This window comes from Polychytrium aggregatum, assembly GCF_025602895.1.
Source record: "Polychytrium aggregatum strain JEL109 chromosome Unknown BJ171scaffold_18, whole genome shotgun sequence".
NCBI classification, from domain to species: Eukaryota; Fungi; Chytridiomycota; class Chytridiomycetes; order Polychytriales; genus Polychytrium; species Polychytrium aggregatum.
In genome coordinates this window covers 267,811-282,380 of record NW_026516220.1, presented here as the reverse complement: position 1 = coordinate 282,380, position 14,570 = coordinate 267,811, and the positions used below count along the sequence as shown (strand labels likewise).

Sequence of the window (14,570 nt, the reverse complement as noted above, 5' to 3'; positions counted from 1 at the left end):
GGGCTCGGCCCGCCTATCTCTCGTCGTCACCCTCCGGACTCACCACTCACTCAACACCATGCCCTCCACCAGTCTGCTCTCGAGCTCGTTCAATATCTCGTCGTCGCTCCCATCCGCAAACAGCCCCTCTGTCTCGTACTTGTCGATAAGCGATACGCCCGAGCAATTCGACGTCATGCTCTCGTACCAATGGGACACCAAGCCCAAGGTCAAACAGCTCTGCCAGGACCTCCGTGCACGCAACATCAAGGTCTGGATGGACGAGAGCCAGATGACGGGCAACATCTACGAGCGCATGGCTGAGGCCGTCATCAACAGCAAGGTCTTTGCCCCCTGCATCTCGCACAAGTACCAGGTCAGGATCGATGCCGCGTTGGCTTTTGCGGGGCTGTTGTTTGCATTCGCACCAGCAGGGATGTCTCGGCATGCCGCAGTGGTATCGTCCTCATCGACTGCTCTCGCACCTGTCCATGAATCGACTCAGCCGGCGCGCTTGTGATGCATGTTGCCTGTCCATCGCATGACCTGATCCGCCGAATTTTCATCCTGCTCATTCATTCGTTCGTGTGATCCTTCGTCCATTCCATTTCACCCTGCTGCGACATCCAGGAGTCCCGCAACTGCCAACTTGAGCTCCGCTATGCCCTGGATCTCCAAAAGCCCATCGTCCCCGTCCGTCTCCTGAAGAGCGGCGAGCGTGCCTTCGGCGCCACCTTCCTGGCGACTGCCGGTTTGCTCTACATCGACCTGGCGGACATTGAGCCCGACACCGAAGCCTGGACCGACAAGATCAACCAGCTCGAGAAGGAAATCCATATTCACATGGGCGTCCACGCCGAATCGCCCATGCTTGCGGCGCTCCCTCCTCCAGAGTCCCTGGTGGCCGACGACTCGCAGCTGCACGACCCCCATGCACTCGACTCCCTCCGCCCACCTCCAGCCTCGACGGGACCAGGATTCCAAGGGTCATTCTCCAACAGTGCAGCCATGACCCACTGGATGGAAGCCAACAGCCTGACCTGCCAAACCGACGCCTCGATCCCTCCCCGTCCTCCGATCGAAAACATCTTTACCCCCACTGACGAGGCTCAGATCCAAGCCGTGTCCAAGACCCTGAAGAGCGTCGTCCGGGCCAGCACCATGGACGAGTTTTCGGCAAGAAGAGAGAGTCTGCCTGCAAACAGCTCGGCGGCCCGCACAAACTCAAGCTACCAGCGAGAGTTCGGCAACTCGCTCACCAGCCCAAACTTTATCAACAGCTGGCTCGAGGCTAACAGCATGACCCAGCAGACAAGTGCTTCGGTGCCACCCCGCCCGTCGCTGAACTCAGTTCTGGAGCACTTTGAAGGCGCCGCCACCACGACCACGGCTACTGCCACCGACCAGGGCTCTAACGAGGAGGACGACGGCCATTCCACTCTCGCTGATGAGGCACTGCCCCCTCGCACAACCGCCAGCGACTCGCAGGCCTATGTCGAAGAGTATGTGCGAACACTGCACAACTCGGTCCACCGGCAGCCAACCTCGATGCACCACTCCAACGCCTCCTCGAGCTCCGACCTCCTCAAGCGCTGGCTGCGCCCAGCGGATTTCACCAACGACATCAGCCGCTACAAGAAGCGCTACGTCGCCGGAACCCGCGAGTGGCTTATCCCGGTATTCCACGACTGGCTCCACGATCCCCAAAAGCCATTCATTTGGCTGCAGGGTGGCTCGGGTCTCGGCAAGTCGGTGATTGCTTGGTTCCTGTCCCAGAACGTTCCCGAGGATATCCAGTTTGGCACCATTGCCTTCTGCCGACACAACGATACCAACAAAAACACTGTGCGGAGCATCATCAAGTCGATTGCCTATGGCTTGGCTGTGCGCTTCCCTTCGATCAAGACCCATCTCGAGTCGCTTGCGATGCTGGACCAGCATGACCAGGACGAGGGCCGTGCCAGCATCTTGCACCAGCCCATCAACGTCCTCCTCGAGACCCTCATCTTCGACAGCGTCAAAAGCCTCAGCGACGAGGGGCTCCCCACCATCATCATGATCGATGCACTGGACGAATGCGGCACCCAGCGCAGCTCCGAGCGCCGCGAGCTCATCAGCGCCGTCAAGTACTTGATCGAGCGCCAGTCGGGCTCCCTGGTCAAGCTCTTTGTGACGTCCCGCCCAGAGAAAGACATCTGGGAGTCGCTCGAGGGGATGAACACCTTCGAGCTCCAGCGCCAGCTCAACGAAGGCGACATCCGGATCTATATCCAGAGCCGGCTGCAGGTCTTTGCTGAGTTTCAGAGCCCAGAATTGCTCGAGACCTGCGTCTCGCGCCTGACGGCCAAGGCCGACGGTGTCTTCCTGTACGCTCGCTTGGCCTGCGACCAGCTTGAAAAGGGCCGTCCTCAGGACTCGGCAGCCATGCTGGAGCTCATCAATACGCTGCAGCCTTACATGGATGATGTCTACGAACGGCTTCTGCTGAATGCGTATCCAAACGCCAACGACGACAGCGCCGACTGGAACACGGTCTTTAACCGCTTCAAGCTCGTCCTGGGCATTATTTTGGTCGCCAAGGAGCCCATCACACAAAAGACAATCGCCGAGCTCCTGCATGTGTCTGAGAGCGTCGTTGGCAGTGTGTTGATGCGGGTAAGTCTGTGCTGTGACTGTGACTGCGCCGTCTGTGCCGACCGTGCGCCTTTCTTCAGAGCGAATGCAAGACCCTGTCGTGCCGTTCACAGCTGCTCTGACACCGCGCCTGTCCTCTGTCTCTGCAACGCCTTTGCAGATTCGCTCTATCCTCCACTACAGCAACCAGACTGTGTCCCTGATTCACAAGAGCTTCAAAGACTACATCACCGAGCGCTGCGACAATCCTCAGTTCCACGTCCCTCTTAAGGATGTTGAGTACCACATGGCCAAGGGCGCCCTTTCCATCCTGATTCACAACCTCAAAGCCGACCTGCTGGGTATTGAGGATCCCCTCAACACCTTTGACCCCGAAGACGCCGGGCTTCCCGAAGGGCTGGTGTATGCGTGCAAATACTGGGCCGAGCATGTGGACGCCGCCAAGAACCACTCGCGCTTCCAGAAGACCCTGGCTCCAGCGATCGAGATCTTTGCATCCACCCACATGCTCCACTGGATCGAGGCCATGGTGATTCTGCAGAGTCTCGATACCGTTCCATCGACCTGTGTCGCGATGACCGAGATCATCAAAGACGATGAGTTCACTCACAGCATCTTTGACGACTGCAACCGCATGATCCGCCGGTTCCGCAACGCCATCTCGTGGAACCCCCTCCAGATCTACTATACCGTCCTGCCGTTCCTGCCCAAGAAGACCTCGATCTATCAGTCCTATCGCGACAATGATTTGATGGGCTTCCGCATCGTCCTTGGTTATGACGAGGTCTGGAGCGCCGAGATCTCGTCACTGACCAGCCACAGCGAGCCCGTCGCCTCCGTGCGATTTTCCAAGGACGGCCAGCGCCTGGTGTCGGGCGCCTTGGATGCCACGGCCAAGATCTGGAGCGTCAGGGCCTGGACGCTCGAGAAGGATCTGAAGGGACACAGCCACGGCATCCAGTGCGTCGACCTTTCGCCCGACGGCGGCACGGCATGCTCTGTCAGCGACGACGGGCAAATCAAGCTCTGGGACGTCCTTACCGGCCAACTCATCGCCACTCTCGCTAGCGAGCAGCACCATCTGCGCTTTTGCCGATTTGCGCCCGATGGCGGGTCCTTGGCGACAGGATCCCTCAACGGCGTCATCTGCATCTGGGACATGGTCACCCGAACCTGCATCCGGACGCTCGAGAGCCACGTCGACCAGGTGTACTGCATGGAGTACTCCCGCGACGGCACCATGATAGCCTGCGGCACAAACAGCAGCGAGGATGGAGTCATTTTCTGGAGCACCGCCAACGGCAACATCATCACGGGCTTCCCAAAGACCAGCGGTCCTGTGCACGCGATTGCCTTCTCGGCCTCCAACAAGATGCTTGCCTCCAGCACCGCCGACAATATGATCCGCATCTGGAGCCTGGACGAACAAAAGCTCAAGTACTCCTTCCACGGCCACGACAGCGCCATCCGCGCCCTGGTCTTCTCGCCGACCAAGAACGACATTCTGGCCTCGGGCTCCGACGGCGGTACCATCAAGCTATGGGATGTCGAAACATCCGGCTTCCTGACGTCGCTCAAAGGGCACCCCGGTCGCATCAAGTCGCTAGACATTTCGCCCGACGGCTCGACCCTGGCCTCGGGCTCGGTTGACCAGACCGTCCGGATCTGGGACATCAAGTACACCAACAAGGCCTACATCAGCCCGCAGACGCACATTCAGCAGAACGTCTCGACGCCCAATAACTTTGAGATCAAGTCCATCAAGATGTCGCGTGATCTGAAGCGGCTCGAGATCAAGTCCACGCAGAACCTCAACATCGTCACCACCGTCTGGGATTTGGGCACGGGGAAGCGCAAGGCCTGGGGCGGTTTGATGGGTCTCATTGGCGGCGGCCAGTTCTATCCCGAGGAGCAAACCAGCGTCATGGTCTGGCTCGACGATGAAGGCTGGCTCTTCCTGGAAGGCCGGGAGCGGCTGCTCTGGTTGCCCGAGGGATTCCGAAAACCATACCGGATCGCCGCCTGCTTCAACAATCTGCTTGCTCTGGTGTCGGACCGGGGCGTGCTGGTTGTCCTGGAGAAGAAAAAGGGCAACTGGAGACTGGCGTCGAAGGCTCACTAGAGTGGAGTGAGAGGGGGGGGATTACTGTTTTTTTTCTTCTTCTTCTTTCGTCGTCTGCTTTTGTTCGATGAAGGCTGCACTTGCTGCTCTGTACAATCCCATTGCATCTCTGCCGCCTCTGTGTCGGTGCGCTTGGCTTGTCTCTGTGGGGGTTTTGTGGTCTGTGCGGACTAGCTTGGCCGCTGTCATGATCTGCTTTGACAAGTCGGTGCGTCCCTTGGAGGATGAATGCGCGATCGAAGATGTCCTGGACTTGAATACACACTTGCTCGTTTCTATGAGCGCTTGGCCGCTCGACAGACAGCCCCGAGACGGTGTGTGCAATCTACCCATCATATCCTGATTGGACAGACACAGGCTCGCCTCCATCGCCCGAGTCTTCGTCGCTGGTCCATGATGCCCTCGTCGTCAATTGCGCTGCTCAAACCGGCTCTGCTCGATGGCAACGAAACACAGCGGCACGGCTCTCCGCTCCAGGGGCGAGGCCGATACGGCACTCTCGCTCCAAAACGAGCTCGACTATGTCGCTGGACCCGCAGCCCTTCTCAGCGCGCGGGTGAAGCAATATGTCCATCCGGCGACCACGGGGAAGGAAGCAAGAACTATTAATACTCTATCGCCATCCACGCGCGACCGCAGCTCCCCCGATTCCGCAGAAGCCCCGTCAGTCGACGACCCAAGACTTTTGCCCGCTCCCGTCAAGCTCGAAGCTGCTGGCAGTGGATCTGCTAATACCAAGCACACTTCCAGCCCGGACGAATCTGTGCTGATTACTGACGGTGCTGCAGTCAGTCGTGCCGGGCAGCAGATTCAGTCGGCGCTCTGGGGGACCCGCAACTTGGTCGAGAGGCTGCGACTGCTTGTATCGACTCAAGTAACAGGTGGGTAGGGCACGCAGTCACCTTTTGAAGCCATCGAGGACGATCCAGCGGCCGTCGGGGCTACGATTTCGCGTGCTGTTGTCCATAACGCTTGGCCTTGGCCAGGCTCGCGCACAACCCCACGGCGTTCTGACTGGTGCTTCCTGGCTCTGATACAGGGCTCAGGGTCGACGGAGAGCTTCCGCCGTACGAGGTTCTGGTCGATACCCTGGAGGCTGTCCTCCATCAGCAGAGCCAAATCAACAGTGTACGGATCCTGTTTCCCACGCATGCAGTCGCTCGGCTGTTCGCTCGAACACGCGAGTGTCCGCAATGGTCGGCTCGCGAAGGAGTCCTGACTCTGGTGCAATCGCTTTGGCAGGTCAACTCGTTGATAGGATCGTCGAACTTTGTCCTGAACTTGATCGTTGTTGGCAAGATGCGGTATCTCGAGGTTTGCTGATCCCGTCCGGCACAAAGCAGCCCACATGCACATAGCCGGTCTGGCTGACAGCATGCATTCTTTGATGAGGGTCACCGGGGCCGCTCCTCGCTTGATTTGGTGCCCAGGCCCGAGACTTGATGTCCACGCCTCGATGTTTTGCTGTGCATGGCCGTTGTCCTGCCCCTCGACCTAGTTGCGAAGAAGTTTTTGAACTCTAGCATTCTCATGTTTTGATACTCCGTATCATTGGCGACAACAGGCAGTCATTCAGCGTGGTCGCAGACATATCATGAAGCTGCATTCTACCATCCGCGAGCACGAGTCCTCGATCTCGGAGCTGTCCCAGCAGACCGAAAAGCAATCGCAGGACATCAACCGGATGCGGCATTCCATTGTCCAGCACAAGAGCCTGATGCAGAAGGCCCTCGTCGAGGTATGGGCTCGAATCCACCAGCAGACACCCATGCAACTGATATGGATCTGACCGCCAATGTGGACCCGCACAGTTTCGAATCCAGCTCGACCACCACCAAGCCATAATCGAGCAGCAAAGACAACTTGTATCGGTAAGGGCCTGTTGAGCATGCCTTTGCACGGTTGTATGTTGTAGCTGATGAATTCTGCTGCATTCGAGTATGATGGCTGACGAGCTCTGCTGCATTCGGATGCATTGACGGCCGGTCGCTCTACGAACCAGAAACTGACGAGCAGCAAGCTTTCAAGGGACTTTGTTGTCGACGCATGGTTGGTTTGGGGCTCTTGATTGCGGCGTATTGTTCGACGCAGTGCATGCTGGTTCCCCGACGGTCCGCTGCCTCTGACATCGGGTCCATTGCCTCCGTTCAGCATATTTGCAATGTGTCTGGTCTTCATTAAACAGCCCATCATGTCCTATATAGTGGAGCTGGCGGCGCTGGGACTGAAGAGCAGAAGCAGTGGCAGAAGCGGCAGATTGCATAAGCTGCAGAAGCAGATCCCAAGCATGCTCCGCGTTGCTGTATTTGTGGCTCTCTTCTGGAAGCTCCGAGCTGAGGCAGGTCACTATGGTATCCACAGCCGGTAGGGTCTCTGAGTGAAATGGCTATCGTGATGCGGATGGTGCTCCCGCTCTCGGGCGAGCGAGTGTGCTGAACCTGCTCTTTCGACTGGGTGGCGCTCAGGATCGGAGGCTTGATCGAGTACTCCTTCAGCATCGTGCAGTTCTTCAGGCAGATGTTTCCCTCCTGGCCAAGCCAACAGCCACCATGAGGCCGAGAGGTGCGTCGCCCGGCCACTGGTATCCAAGCTTGATGGTCACCACGAGACCCAGAGGCTGTTGGGCTGCTTGCCCTCTGAATCTGAACGCAATACTTGTCGCTCTCCAATACACACACGGCCACTCCAGTTCGCCCAAGAATACGATCGCTCGCTCAACAGATGCAAGGATTCAATGAACCATCAGCACAGCCATAGACACAGTCGGTTTGCGAGTTTGTTATCGCAGCGAGAATTGACTTTATGTATTCAGTGCTGCGACAGCTTGAGTTCCACCGGCACGGCGTCCATCGTCGCGCCCGTATCGGACACTCGCCTCAGTGCTATGCCTCCGAGTCGTGAATGCGAAAGATTAGACACTTGCCACTCCCACCAAAAGTGCAGCGCACGGGCCCGGCCGAGCTGGAGCTGGAACCCTTGTCGACACGGTAGGTCTGGGGGACCCAGATCAACTGTCCCGCCATGTGTCGGATCCAGCCGTTGGCAAGAGTGGTCCATTCAGTATCGGCATGCTTCTCGGTCTCTGGGTCAGGTATGGTGCCCAAAGCGTCGCGCATGATGGGCTCGGGTAGCTCGGCGCTCAGATCGTAGGAAATGATTCGTCCGTAGGTGTCTTTGCTGGAGACACGCAGAGCATCGTCTGAGATGAACACCTGCTGCACGGTATTGGCGTGGTCTTCAAAGATGTGGATGACGCTGAGGGTCTGGGCATCCCATACTCGAACGCTCTTGTCCAGGCCGCCCGAGACAACAATACGGCCATCGCCTGAAATGGCCACGCACTGCACTGCGTCGGTGTGTCCGCAGAGTTGTCCCAGGAGCTCGCCAGTGACGCCATTCCATAGGCAAACGGTCATGTCCGCCGAGGCTGAGGCGATTCTTCGACCATCGCGCGAAAAGCATACAGCGCTGACGAAGCGAGAGTGGCCGGTGGTGCTGGACTCGCTGCCGTCGTCTTCGCCCCAGAGGTTCCAGATGCGGACGGTCTTGTCGCGGGAGCCCGATACGATGGTGCAGGCTTCGTCGGATACGTCCGCGGCGTACACGGTCCAGGTGTGTCCCTTCAGCTTCCTCCTCAGCGAGCCAGATGCCACTTCCCAGACACAGAGTGACTGGTCCTCGGACGCCGAGACCACGAAGGCATCGTCGCGAGTGACAGCAACGTCGTAGATGCCATCGGTGTGGCCCTGGAGTGTGTGTCGGATGGTGCGGCTTTCGAGATCCCAGATGCGGACGGTCTTATCCCACGAGGCCGAGATGAGCAGAGAGCCACTTGAAGACACCGTCAGTCCATTGATTTCGGCACAGTGGCCCTGCAGAGTGCCGATAAGCTGGCTCGACTCGACGCTCCAGATTCGAATCTTGCCATCTAAGCAGCCCGAGTAAATCGTGGATTTGTCAGGCGAGAGGCGAGCGGATGTGATCGGAATGGTGTGAACAATCTTCAGGGTGCAGGTGCCAGTGGATATATCCCAAAGGGCAATGCTTCGGTCACCCGAAGCCGAGAGAGCAGTGGAGCCATCCTTGGTGAGATCGACCGCCACCAGCGGATGAGTGTGGGCGCTGATCTTGCTCCGAAGCGATCCCATGGGCACGTCCCAGATGATTAGCTTGGAATCATCGCCGCCCGAGATCAAGACGCTGCCGTCTGTCGACAGAGCAATGCACGAAACAGGGCTGTCATGGCCTTTCAGCGTCCGCACGAGCGACCCTGTGACTGAGCTCCAGACGCGGATCGTCATGTCGGCCGAGGCCGATACGATTGTCGAGCCGTCGCCGGAAATGCGCACGCAGCGCACCTCGCCACTGTGGCCCTCCAAGACAGCGAGACATTGGCTCCAGAGCGAGTCGTGGCCGTACAAGACTTCGATGGGAATCAGATGCCTGTAGAGCGGGTAGTAGTTCCGATAGAGCCTAGACTCCTTTGGACAGAAGGCTAGTGCCGACTGGTACACGTGCACGGCGCTCTGTGAGATCGGGATAGAAAACTCTCGGAGGAACCGGATGGCGTCGTCGATCATGGTGGTCAGATGCGGATGAGCAAGCTCGAGCTTGAAGCTGGCCAGGGTCTTTTTGAGGTTCATCAGCTGTCCGAGCACCAGCGGAACCTTCTCGATGAGCGACAGGGACTCGATCCACACGAGCAAATTCCGTTCCAGGAAAACGGACAACAGAGGGCTGAGCCGGGCATCCCACTTTGACAGCATTTCGGCCGAGTCCATCGGGATCTTGCAGAGATGATCAAAGAGATGCGCGCAGCTGTATTGCTGGGCAGCAGACAGCCGGGCATTGACGAGCTGATGAAAGTCCGGGATGTTCTCGTGGAGCTGGCTGATGGAGCACAGATTGCCGCCTTTCGGCAGCTCATCAATCAGCGCAAAGCACCGCTTGGCAAGAGCATAGTGGTGGCTGGCAGTTGTATGGTAGGGACGCATGGCCGAGTCCGGGCTGGTCAGATAATCCATCACGGACTTGTGGCAGAACTTGGCAACGCGGCTCTGGCCCATGAATCCGCTGCAGGGCTGATCGACCAGAAGCGATAGCTTGACGAGAGCCCGCTTGACTGCCGATGCAGTGATTCCGAGCAGCTCCGCAATGGCCTCGGCGCTCAGCGGCTCTGCGAGCGAGACCATTGTCCACACGGTCGACAGGAGGGTACTCTCGAGATCAGAGTCCTGCGAGGTTTCCTCCAGCGACCGGTCAAACATCTGGCGATAGATGCTTGACAGGCCAAGCCCTTGCTCAGCGAGCGCGAGAATATCTTGGAGCACGAGCTTGGCGCCGCCCTTTTTCTCGCGAACGGCGGCAACGGCCATCTTGATCCACACAAAGGTTCCGCCAGACCGCTCCAAAAGAACCTCGGAGGCTTTGGTCAGCTCGGATTTGGAGAAAATGTCGTCGCGAAGGAGCCACTTGACATACACGATCGAATCCTGGTGATTCTGCTGCTGGCAAGATGTATCGTCGGAGGGATTCAAGGACGTTGTGGGCACTCCTGTGAAGGCTCCGACAATGTCTGGGTCTGGCCGGCCGGTCAGGAACAGCTTGACGAAGCGAGGCAGGGCAGTAACATGGTTGGCGAGGATGTCGAGAAAGTCGGCGCGGGGCTGAGCAAGCTCATCGATGGCATCGATGACCAACACTACGTTTGCTTGAGTCGGGTTCTCTTCGCTGAGGGCCTGAAGCGGCTGAGCGATGAGGATGTCGAATAGATCAACGAGGCTCCTCTGGGCGAGCTGTTCCTTGGTGAGGTTCTGGGCGAGTAGCAGTCGAGCAAACTTGACGCTCCAGTTCGAAAGACCATATGCCAGCGTGTGGATCAGCCGGCGAGGACTGCTCCGCTCTTCGTCGTAGTACTTGCATACAAACACGCCCACCAGCTGGTTGGTGGACTTGAGCCTGTCGACGACAAGCGACGCGGAAATCGATTTGCCGGTTCCAGCATCGCCCTTGAGCCACATGATGCGGCTGTCTGCATGTCCGGTGGCTTCGGCCCAGAGCATGACCGAGTCGAGGAGCCACAGTCGGGTTCCCTCGACATAGGCACTTCGCAGCTCCCGCAGATCGGGCTCCATGTCGATTGGGCTCAGCAGAGAAGCCAGCAAGCGATCCTCGCTTGCAGACTTGATGATGGGGGTTGGGCTGTAAGGGCCGGTGGATGAGTTCATGCGCTCTTGGTACTTGGAATGAACTTGCATAATATCGTTTGCCAAGCTGTCGGAGAGCGACATTGGAAAGAATCCAAGCAGGGGTGAGACTTGCTGTACACTCCATGACATCCGCGAATAGCAACCACCAACGGGAAGCTGAGAACAGAAGCCAGCCCGATCGTGGGGAGAGGTGGGCTCGCCTTCTACAGTAGCAGCGGCTATCTCACCTCCTCAGCCCAACCCAGTCGGGGGTTGCACTCAGAGCTTGCAGCTTGAAGACCTCCTCGATCGTTCCGCGGATAGTACGGCGTCTCGGGCTCTGGACGTGGGCTGCGTACGAGTTTGGGAACGATTCAAAGCTTGGGAAGTATCTTTTAAAGTATACGTCGCTATCGATTGTGACCTGGCTGGCAATGAGGATGGGGAGGAGCATTGCTTTGGCAGAGGGGTCGTCGACGTGCTCGAGCGCTAGCTCCCACTGAGCGTCGCCAAGCGCAGCAACGGAGAGGTAGTTAGGTCGATACTGGGCGCCTGAGCACCGCTCAGATATGAATCGGATATGGCTCCGATGTAATCGTGGCGCGCTATCTTGCTTAAATTCAGTCTCGATCGCCGCTGAGGGTGCGTCGACATCTCACCTCGAGAAAATAGTTGTCGGGGGTGACGTGCGCGGTCATGACCCGCTCCATGGCTTTCTCGGAGCACATCAAAACGACGATCTTGGAGCGGACAATGCCGTTGATGAAGCCGCTTTCCCAGTTGATGCCGTCGCTCAAACAGTTCTTGTCCCAGTAGGCGTGGTAGCCGTTCTTGTTGAGTTGGGCAAAGAGCCTGGAGGTCGATACTTCTTCGCTCAGGACACGGTAGCTGTGATTAATCATGGGTTGAGGTCTTTAGTGGCATGGATACGGGGCACGGATAGGCATCGCATTATCCAGAGACAAACGGGTACGGAATATGTTGCAGAGGTCGGCGAACATTTTGGAGCGCGAGCTATGGCCCGCCGCCACACGGACGACCATCAACCGGCGGACATTGCAATCAAATCATCCAGTTGGTAGAGCCTTTGGTTTCCCAATATCCCCAGACATCTCACCTCAAGAAAAAGTCGTGGGTGCTGTAGCTGTCATTGCATCTCCAGCTTTCATCCAGGGCAAGCTTGAAAATGTCCTCCGAGCTTGGCTTGCGTTCTTCGGACTTGTTTTCGTCGGGCTGGCTTTCGCCGAACTTGTTGTTGCCGAGCTTGTTCTCAAGGCTAGCGACGGTGTCCAGAGCGCTTTTCGCCGCCAGAAGATAGTCGTCCGGTGTTTTGCTGATCTGAACCACCATGGAGGTCGGAGCGACTCTTTTGGAAAGCAAAGTCTGAGAGCCCGTTGCGGCTGAAACAACAGGAGGGTCAGTATACCACGACAGTCGGCTGGGTCAGGGTGAGATATGCCGGGCGGCAGGCAGATTTCTGCCCTGCACCATACTTTTCGACGCACCTTGGTCAGAGTCCAGCCGGGTCTGGATGGTCTGGATCTGCGAGGCTGTAAGCCCCAGCTGCTTGAACTCGTTCTTGGTCATGATGCGAAGCTGTGCTCGACACCAGAACACATGAAGTGGAGTCGAAAGAGTTTCGGTCAGCAGGGAAACATGGGCCAGTGCTCCGGTATCAAGGAGCCACATCGCGCTGTGTCTTGCTTCCAAATAAGGCGCCACCAATGGATTTTTGACAGCTTTCGTTGTTGATGCCAATATCGGTGTGTGAAAGCACCATGTCGTCGAGGTGGTGGTTCATGCAATCTCACCTTCTTGACTTCGTCGTGATTGTAGGCCAGCAGTCGATCCTGAAGCTCGGAGAGGGAGTGCTCTTCCAAAAACTGCTTCAAACAGAGCTCTCGGACGGATCTCAGGCACCTTTTGACCTGGCCCAGGCTCAAGCCGATTCTCTCGAGCTCGCCCGAGGACAGCTCCTGGATCTGCATGGGCAGAAGCATGTGTTACGTTGCCATGCACAACAAGCAGTATGGGCATGGAATGCAGAGTGGCCATGCCAATTTGACAAGGGAGACGAGAGAACTTTGGCAGAGCCCGGTGGTGTCTCGTGTGGGTGTGAGCAGGTGGGCTGAGACAGAGAGAGAGAGCCCAACGGCGGCGCCAGCCTACCTCCGAGAGAGTCATGAGTCCATGGCGGGCAAAGACTCGCCAGATCGGCACCAACTTTGCATGTTCAAGGAACTGGATGAGGCTGGCCGGAATCTGAAAGGCAGGATGTGGCCAATCGTCAGCATTCCGATGGAACGCCGGGTGACGGCTTGGCAGTCGCATTCTGCTGATCCAGAGCGAGCCACCCCGTTTAGCGCATCGCCGGCCCGACAAACGGCATCGATTCGGAGATGGGCGGCTGCGAACCTACGTTTTGCCGCAGCGGCGATGTTGGAGAAAAGTCCCGGAAGGCGATGAACTTGGCCACATCGTCGTCGTTGGCAAGGCCAAGATCGAGCAGGTCTTGGCGCTCAAGCAGGCCCACCTTTGAATGGAGGACACAGGTCAGGTCAAATGTCCAGTGTCGAAAGCGGATGAGCAAGTGTCCATGATGGGCTCGCTGACCGCTAGTCACCCCCACAATAGCACCGGCGGCGTCGCATACCAGCGTCAAGTTGTCGACGGACTCTTGGGCAAAGCGGGAAGACAGCCCCGTGAATCCGCTGTCGGCAAGAAAGCGCTGCACACTTTCGGGGGCATGTTGCCAGTTGGTGTCGTTGGGCCCCTCGGGTTCTTGCGCAAGCCTAAGCCTCAAAATCTCGCCGGTCTTGAGCCCCAGGAGCTTGAGTCGGCCACGAGAGAGGGCGAGGATCTGTCGAGGCAGAAAAGTTGTGGCGAACAGGGCAGTGAGATTTTGAGGCAAGCTTGGTTGTGTTCCGTCTCAGAGTTGCTGGAAGCAAAGACAACGCTGTGGGCCTGCCGCACGCTGCAGATATCAAGAGCGCTCTTGAGCTGATTCTATGGTGCCTACCTCCTCAATCGAGAACAGGTCGTGGTCAAGAAAGACGTCGCGCAGATGAGCCAGCCCAAGAGACGCAAGGAGCCGGCTACAGGGCTCAAAGCGGGCCAGTCGCTGCAGCGATATTGCGCTGCCGGTCTTGAGCCCGATTCGCACAAGCTCTTCAGTGGTAAGCTCTCGAACCTGGATGGCGAGAGGGAGAAAGCACGGCGACGCAGCAGCGGCAGTGTCAGATGGGAGAATGCGAAGAATGGGGGCCATGCCACACGCAGCAGAGCGGACCTGTGCCAGAGTCGTGATGCCGTTTTCACAGAGGACGGAGCTGTCGGGGCCAGCAGCCTGTTCCGTAAACGAATGAGGCATGCTGGTTGGCGGAGGAACAGCGGATCCGGCTGGGCGAGCGATGTACGAGCGATGTTGACGAAGGAAGGTGTGTGCCAAACCCGCGCCTCTGGGCCGAAAGTACATTGGGCCCCTTGCCATACCAGTCGGACATGGGTGTTGGAACCGGCCAATTGGCGCCCTGCGTTGGCGACCAACCCCAATCCCGCTGCGGATGCTGCCTTTCATCTCAGCGCGATATATATTTGGAGGGAGGGGCCTGGAGATTGGATACATGGATGCGAAGCAGGGAGGTGTG

The 14,570-nt window shown here is 57.9% G+C and overlaps 4 protein-coding genes across 4 annotated transcripts; 2 read left to right on the top strand and 2 right to left on the bottom strand.

The window, feature by feature from the left end:
* Positions 1–1,527: 1,527 nt before the first annotated feature.
* On the top strand, positions 1,528–4,735 carry BJ171DRAFT_423950 (uncharacterized protein; the record flags this gene model as incomplete). The annotated part of the gene is made up of 2 exons (XM_053107635.1): positions 1,528–2,634; positions 2,774–4,735. 2 exons carry the CDS (start codon positions 1,528–1,530, stop codon positions 4,733–4,735), a joined length of 3,069 nt encoding a protein of 1,022 aa, XP_052966677.1.
* Positions 4,736–5,174: 439 nt separating this feature from the next.
* On the top strand, positions 5,175–7,383 carry BJ171DRAFT_618671 (uncharacterized protein; the record flags this gene model as incomplete). Its single annotated transcript, XM_053115390.1, has 8 exons — positions 5,175–5,616; positions 5,775–5,863; positions 5,978–6,049; positions 6,300–6,473; positions 6,547–6,606; positions 6,738–6,784; positions 6,887–7,099; positions 7,201–7,383. 8 exons carry the CDS (start codon positions 5,175–5,177, stop codon positions 7,286–7,288), a joined length of 1,185 nt encoding a protein of 394 aa, XP_052966676.1. The 3' UTR covers positions 7,289–7,383.
* Positions 7,384–7,505: 122 nt separating this feature from the next.
* BJ171DRAFT_98373 (uncharacterized protein) lies at positions 7,506–11,992 on the bottom strand. The gene is made up of 3 exons (XM_053116021.1): positions 11,583–11,992; positions 11,172–11,422; positions 7,506–11,008 (listed from the first exon to the last, which is right to left on the bottom strand). Exons 1-3 carry the CDS (start codon positions 11,823–11,825, stop codon positions 7,618–7,620), a joined length of 3,885 nt encoding a protein of 1,294 aa, XP_052966675.1. The 5' UTR covers positions 11,826–11,992; the 3' UTR covers positions 7,506–7,617.
* Positions 11,993–12,036: 44 nt separating this feature from the next.
* BJ171DRAFT_618667 (uncharacterized protein) lies at positions 12,037–14,361 on the bottom strand (the record flags this gene model as incomplete). Its single annotated transcript, XM_053115389.1, has 7 exons — positions 13,943–14,361; positions 13,577–13,783; positions 13,343–13,456; positions 13,093–13,185; positions 12,735–12,905; positions 12,429–12,519; positions 12,037–12,323 (listed from the first exon to the last, which is right to left on the bottom strand). The coding sequence occupies exons 1-7, from the start codon at positions 14,291–14,293 to the stop codon at positions 12,037–12,039; spliced, it is 1,314 nt and encodes a 437-aa protein (XP_052966674.1). The 5' UTR covers positions 14,294–14,361.
* Between the last annotated feature and the right edge of the window lie 209 nt (positions 14,362–14,570).